The sequence below is a fragment of the Aquarana catesbeiana genome, linkage group LG12 (genome assembly GCF_042186555.1).
Source record: "Aquarana catesbeiana isolate 2022-GZ linkage group LG12, ASM4218655v1, whole genome shotgun sequence".
In the NCBI taxonomy this organism is placed as follows: domain Eukaryota; kingdom Metazoa; phylum Chordata; class Amphibia; order Anura; family Ranidae; genus Aquarana; species Aquarana catesbeiana.
The window spans coordinates 109,020,141-109,027,707 of record NC_133335.1 but is presented as its reverse complement, the minus strand read 5'-3'; the positions used below and the strand labels follow the sequence as shown (position 1 = coordinate 109,027,707).

The window sequence follows — 7,567 nt, the reverse complement described above, 5'->3', positions numbered from 1 at the left end:
ATAAATATATATATATATATATATATATATATATATATATATATATATATATATAAATATATATTTTTTTTTCTTACATTTAAAACTGTATTTTACATTACAGCTGTGCTCATAAGTTTACATACCCTGGCAGAATTTATGATGTCTTGGCCATTTTTCAGAGAATATGAATAACACAAAAACTTTTTTCACTCATGGTTAGTGTTTGCCTGAAGCTATTTATTATCAGTCAACTGTGTTTACTCTTTTTAAATCATAATGGCAACATAAACTACTACCCAAATGATCTTGATCAAAAGTTTACATACCCCAGTTCTTAATACCGTGTATTGGCCCCTTTAACATCAATGACAGCTTGAAGTCTTTTGTGGTATTTGTGGATGAGGCTCTTTATCTTCTCAGATGTTAAAGCTGCCCATTCCTCTTGGCAAAAAACCTCCAGTTCCGGTAAATTCTTGATCCGTCTTGCATGAACTGCACATTTGAGATCTCCTCAGAGTGGCTCAATGATATTGAGGTCAGGAGACTGAGATGGTCACTCCAGAACCTTCACTTTATTCTGCTGTAGCCAATGACAGGTCGACTTGGCCTTATGCTTTGGATCACTGTCATGTTGGAATGTCCAAGTACGTCCCGTGCGCAGCTTTCTGGCTGATAAAAGCAAATGTTCCTCCGGTATTTTTTGATAACATACTGCATTCATCTTGCCAACAATTTTGACCAAATTTCCTGTGCCTTTGTAGCTCACACATCCCCAAAACATCAGCAAACCACCTCCGTACCTTTCATCATAGGCCTTGTTGACTTCTCTCCAAATGTAGAGTTTATGGTTGTGGCCAAAAAGCTCAATTTTAGTCTCATCACTCCAAATGACTTTGTGGCAGAAGGTTTGAGGCTTGTCTCTGTGCTGTTTGGTGTATTGTAAGCAGGATACTTTGTGGCATTTGCGTAGTAATGGCTTTCTTCTGGCAACTCAACCATGCAGCCCATCTTTCTTCAAGTGCATCCTTATTGTGCATCTTGAAACAGCCACACCACATGTTTTCAGAGTCCTGTATTTCACCTGAAGTTATTTGTGGGTTTTTCTTTGCATCCCGAACAATTTTCCTGGCAGTTGTGGCTGAAATTTTAGTTGGTCTACCTGACCGTGGTTTGGTTTCAAGAGAACCCCTCATTTTCCACTTCTTGATTAGAGTTTGAACACTGCTGATGGGCATTCTCAATTCCTTGGATATCTTTTATATCTCTTTCCTGTTTTATACAGTTCAACTACTTTTTCCCGCAGATCCTTTGAAAATTCTTTTGCTTTCCCCATGACTCAGAATCCAGAGACGTCAGTGCAGCAGTGGATGAAAGATGCAAGGGTCTGTCAGGAGTCCAGAAACTGATCGACCTTTTAGGCTTCATGTACATGGGACGTTGTTTAACCTCTCCTGAACGATTTAACTTGACAGCTAGAATCTGATGATGAAAAACATCCATTTAGCCGCGTTTACATGCCGTGTTTGCATTTAGGTACCTTTTTAAAAAAATATGTATTTTTTTATTAAAATGAAAAACGTCTGTAAACAAAATGCTGCTAAATGCAAGTTATCATGTTTAGCATGCATTTGGCATTTCAAATGCCTCTGAACATCGGTCCTTAACGCATTTTTTTGCGCTCAAAAAAAGGTTCTAATCTCAACTGCTTATAAACGACTATAAACGACCCTGTATACATGTACTGATAAGATAACAGAGGAGAGCTCAGAGTTCAGGGGGCAGCTGAAAAAAAATGCCCAACTGCTCCTAAACATCCATTTACCAGCAGCAATGTACATGAAGCCTTAGGCTGGGTTCACACTTGTACGACACGACAGTTGGACTTTGGATCTGACTTTGCCCTTCGATTTGAAGTCTGACATGTGTCCAACTTCAATGAACAGGGATCCAACTTTGATCCCCGACAATACCAGGCACTGTGTCTGTTATGAATCTTTAGGGGGAACTCCACCCACAATGTAAAAAAACCCAGCATGGGTTCCCCCTCAGGGAGCATACCAGGCCCTTTGGTCCCCCCAAAATCCATACCTGACCCTTAGCTGAGCACACAGCCCAGCAGGTCAGGAACAGGGGTGGGGACGAGCGAGCACCCCCTCCTCCTGAACCATACCCTGCGCCCCCCACCCCAAAGCACCTTGTCCCCATGTTGATGAGGACAAGGGCCACTTCCCAACAACCCTGGCCATTGGGTGTCGGGGTCTGTGGGCGGGGGGCTTATTGGAATCTGGAAGCCCCCTTTAACAAGGGGGCCCCCAGATCTTGGCCCCCCACCCTATATGAATGAGTATGGGGTACATTGCAGCAGACAGAGGGAGAAGAAACGGAGAGGGCTAGAAGACATCAGCGGAGAGTGGAGAAGACCCGGAGAGGGGAGAAAAACCGGCAGAGGCAGAAAATGTCAGCGGAGGAGGCAGAAGAGCCAGAGAGGGGAAAAGAGATCGGAAGAGATGACGGAGCTGCCTTAATAAATTACTTTTGTGTAATGTGTTTTATTTTTGAAATTTTTTTAGGTGCATGGGTAGGGGTACAATGTACCCCATACACATTCACATAGGGTGGGGGCGGATCTGGGGGCCCCTTGTTAAAGGGGGCCTCCAGATGCCGATAAGCCTCCCGCCTGCAGACCCCGACAGCCAACGGCCAGGGTTGTCAGGAAGAGGCCCTTGTCCTCATCAACATGGTGACAAGGTGCTTTGGGTTTGGGGGCACAGGGCCCCGTGCCACAAAGCACCAACCCCCCCATGTTGAGGGGATGCGGCCTGGTACGGTTCAGGAGGGGGGGAGCTTGCTCATCCCCACCCCCTTTCCTGCCGGGCTGTGTGCTCGGATAAGGGTCTGGTATGGATTTTGAGGGGACCCCAATGCCGTTTTTTTCGGCATGGGGGTTCCCCTGAAAATCCATACCAGACCGAAGGACCTGGTATGCTCTTGGAGGGGGAGCATACCAATTGGGCGTGGAGTTCCCCTTCAAGACCCTCAGAGCACAAGTCATATGCCAAAGTCAGTTAAGACGGCGATCCGACTTTGATCCGACTTCAGTGATAATCAATGGGCTGAAGTAGGATCAAAGTTAGGCCAAAGTAGTGCAGGGAGCATTTTCAAAGACGGACTGACTTGTGTCGGACCAGTTAAGACGGCTCCCATAGGGAAACATTGATTTTCACACGTCACGCGTCATGAGCTCCCCATGTCTGAGCGTTTGTCGTACCAGTGTGAACCCGGCCTAATACGCACACACTAATTACAAGCAAACAGATCACAGGTGAGGATGGTTACCTTTAATAGCCATTCAAACCCCTTTGTGTCAACTTGTGTGCACGTTATCAGGCCAAAATCACCAGGGTATGTAAACTTTTGGTCAGGGTAATTGGGTAGTTTCTGTTGTCATTATGATTTAAAAAGAGTAAACACAGTTGATTGATAATAAATGGCTTTAGCCAAACACTAACCATGAGTGAAAGAAAGGTTTTTGTGTTATCATTCATATTCTCTGAAAAATGGTGAGGAAATCATAAATTCTGCCAGGGTATGTAAACTTATGAGCCCAACTGTATGTATATATATATATACACACACACACACATACACACACACATATCATATCAGTCTTAGTCCATAGTGTTCAATATTGAGTTGGCCCACCCTTTTCAGCTATAACAGCTTCAACTCTTCTGAGAAGGCTGTCCACAAGGTTTAGGAGTGTGTCTATGGGAATGTTTGACCATTTTTCCAGAAGTGCATTTATGAGGTCAGGCACTAATGTTGGACAAGAAGGCTTGGCCCGCACTCTCCGCTCTAATTCATCCCAAAGGTGTTTTATCGTGTTGAGGTCAGGACTCTGTGCAGGCCAGTCAAGTTCCTCCACCCTAAACTCGCTCATCCATGTCTTTATGTACCTTGCTAACACAAGCGATGTTACATAGTTACATAGTAGGTGAGGTTGAAAAAAGACACAAGTCCATCAAGTCCAACCTATGTGTGTGATTATGTGTCAGTATTACATTACATATCCCTGTATGTTGCAGTCATTCAGGTGATTATCTAATAGTTTCTTGAAGCTATCAATGCTCCCCGCTGAGACCACCGCCTGTGGAAGGGAATTCCACATCCTTGCTGCTCTTACAGTAAAGAACCCTCTACGTAGTTTAAGGTTAAACCTCTTTTCTTCTAATTGTAATGAGTGGCCACGAGTCTTATTAAACTCTCTTCTGCGAAAAAGTTTTATCCCTATTGTGGGGTCACCAGTACAGTATTTGTAAATTGAAATCATATCCCCTCTCAAGCATCTCCTCTCCAGAGAGAATAAGTTCAGTGCTCGCAACCTTTCCTCATAACTAAGATCCTCCAGACCCTTTATTAGCTTTGTTGCCCTTCTTTGTACTCGCTCCATTTCCAGTACATCCCTCCTGAGGACTGGTGCCCAGAACTGGACAGCATACTCCAGGTGAGGCCGGACCAGAGTCTTGTAGAGCGGTAGAATTATCGTTTTATCTCTGGAGTTGATCCCCCTTTTAATGCATGCCAATATTCTGTTTGCTTTATTAGCAGCAGCTTGAGCCTATCATCTACTAGGACCCCTAGGTCCTTTTCCATCCTAGATTCCCCCAGAGGTTCTCCCCCCAGTGTATAGATTGCATTCATATTTTTGCCACCCAAATGCATTATTTTGCATTTTTCTACATTGAACCTCATTTGCCATGTAGTCGCCCACCCCATTAATTTGTTCAGGTCTTTTTGCAAGATTTCCACATCCTGCGGAGAAGTTATTGCCCTGTTTAGCTTAGTATCGTCTGCAAATACAGAGATTGAACTGTTTATCCCATCCTCCAGGTCGTTTATGAACAAATTAAATAGGATTGGTCCCAGCACAGAACCCTGGGGAACCCCACTACCCACCCCTGACCATTCTGAGTACTCCCCATTTATCACCACCCTCTGAACACGCCCTTGTAGCCAGTTTTCAATCCATGTACTCACCCTATGGTCCATGCCAATGCACCTTATTTTGTACAGTAAACGTTTATGGGGAACTGTGTCAAATGCTTTTTGCAAAATCCAGATACACCACGTCTACGGGCCTTCCTTTATCTAGATGGCAACTCACCTCCTCATAGAAGGTTAATAGATTGGTTTGGCAAGAACGATTCTTCATGAATCCATGCTGATTACTGCTAATGATATCATTCTTATTACTAAAATCTTGTATATAGTCCCTTATCATCCCCTCCAAGAGTTTACATACTATTGATGTTAGGCTAACTGGTCTGTAATTTCCAGGGATGTTTTTTGGGCCCTTTTTAAATATCGGTGCTACATTGGCTTTTCTCCAATCAGCTGGTACCATTCCAGTCAATAGACTGTCTGTACAAATTAGGAACAACGGTCTGGCAATCACCTGACTGAGTTCCCTAAGTACCCTCGGATGCAAGCCATCTGGTCCCGGTGATTTATTAATGTTAAGTTTCTCAAGTCTAGTTTTAATTCCGTCCTCTGTTAACCATGTAGGTGCTTCCTGTGTTGTGTCATGAGGATAAACACTGCAGTTTTGGTTACTGAAGCCCCCTGATTCACTCGTGAAGACTGAGGAGAAGAATAAATTCAATACCTTTGCCATCTCCCCATCCTTTGTAACCAGATGTCCTTCCTCATTCTTTATGGGGCCAATATGGTCTGTCCTCCCTTTTTTACTGTTTACATACTTAAAGTATTTCTTGGGATTTTTTTTGCTCTCCTCCGCTATGTGTCTTTCATGTTCTATCTTAGCCATCCTAATTGCACCCTTACATTTCTTATTGCATTCTTTATAAAGTCTGAATGCTGAGGATGATCCCTCAACCTTGTATTTTTTGAAGGCCTTCTCCTTTGCTTTTATATGCATTTTTACATTGGAGTTAAGCCATCCAGGATTTTTGTTCGCTCTTTTAAATTTATTACCCAATGGGATACATTGGCTAATGCCCTTATTTAATATGTGCTTAAAGCAAACCCATCTCTCCTCCGTATTCTTTGTTCCTAATATTTTATCCCAATTTATGCCTTTTAGCAAGGTTTGTAGTTTAGGGAAGTTGGCTCTTTTGAAATTCAGCGTCTTTGTGTTCCCTTCATGTTTCCTATTTGTGTGATTTATACTGAAACTAATTGACCTGTGATCGCTGTTACCTAAATTGCCCCATATTTCCACATCTGTGATCAGGTCTGTATTGTTGGTAATCAGTAGATCCAGTAATGTTTTATTTCTAGTTGGTGCGTCTACCATCTGACCCATAAAATTGTCCTGCAAGACATTAAGGAACTGGCGAGCCTTAAATGAATGCGCGGTTCCCTCCGCCCAGTCTATGTCTGGATAATTAAAATCCCCCATTATGATAACACTTCCCATCCTTGCTGCTAATCCAATTTGTGATAGGAGATCCGTCTCCACTTCCTCCCTCAGGTTAGGGGGCCTATAGCATACTCCCAGTATTATTTTCCCCTTAGCTTCATCCCTTTGGAGCTCTACCCATAAAGATTCCACCGCCTCCCTAGCTCCCTCAGTGATGTCATCTCTCACAGTGGCGTTGCTAGACGGGGGCGGGGGGTGCGGTCCGCACTGGGTGCCACCCACTAGAGGGGTGACACCATCCCGAGCAGGGACGATCCTGGACGGGGTGCAGTGCACCCAGGCGCCACAGAGGTGGGGGCGCTGAAGCGCCAGAGTGCTCCCCTCCCTTCTCCTCTTCCTTGTCCGTAGGCGGCTCTCTGCTGATCACCGCCTCGACCTGCCGAGTGTCGAAGCCCATCCCCCGTCCCTCCTCCTGTCAGAGGAGGAGAGCGAAATTAGATCGGAGCGGCTGTCTCTGTGTGAGAGACCAGCCGCGCAAAGACATGACTGACGTCACGGGGGGGGGCGTGCCCAACGTGTTCCACTTCAGACAGTTCTCCTCCTCCGACCTCCCTGACGCATGCTTCCCAAGCCTGACACACTTCACCTGGGCAGCGCGGCTGCATACTGTCCTCTCCTCTCCAGCTGCCGCCCGGGTGTTTTAAATTAACCTAATGTAGGGGGGGTGGTTTGTCCTGGGGGGGTCTATACTAATGTAGGGGGAGGGGTTTGTCCTGGGGGGTCTATAGTAATGTAGGGGGGGTGGTTTGTCCTGGGGGGTCTATAGTAATGTAGGGGGGTGGTTTGTCCTGGGGGGGGTCTATACTAATGTAGGGGGAGGGGTTTGTCCTGGGGGGTCTATAGTAATGTAGGGGGGGTGGTTTGTCCTGGGGGGGTCTATAGTAATGTAGGTGGGGGTGGTTTGTCCTGGGGGGTCTATAGTAATGTAGGTGGGGGTGGTTTGTCCTGGGGGTCTATACTAATGTAGGGGGGGTGGTGTGTCCTGGGGGGTCTATACTAATGTAGGGGGGTGGTGTGTCCTGGGGGTCTATACTAATGTAGGGGGGGTGGTTTGTCCTGGGGGGTCTATACTAATGTAGGGGGGGTGGTTTGTCCTGAGGGGGTCTATACTAATGTAGGGGGAGGGGTTTGTCCTGGGGGGGT

The 7,567-nt window shown here is 45.5% G+C and overlaps 1 protein-coding gene across 1 annotated transcript in view; it reads right to left on the bottom strand.

Annotated features, from left to right (window-relative positions):
• Positions 1–238: 238 nt before the first annotated feature.
• EZH1 (enhancer of zeste 1 polycomb repressive complex 2 subunit) overlaps positions 239–7,567 on the bottom strand; it is an 800,790-nt gene continuing 793,461 nt past the window's right edge. Inside the window, exon 23 of the mRNA XM_073608276.1 lies at positions 239–1,461. Coding sequence (XP_073464377.1) covers positions 1,455–1,461 — 7 coding nt within the window. The 3' untranslated portion in view covers positions 239–1,454. The remainder of the gene's footprint in view (positions 1,462–7,567) is intronic.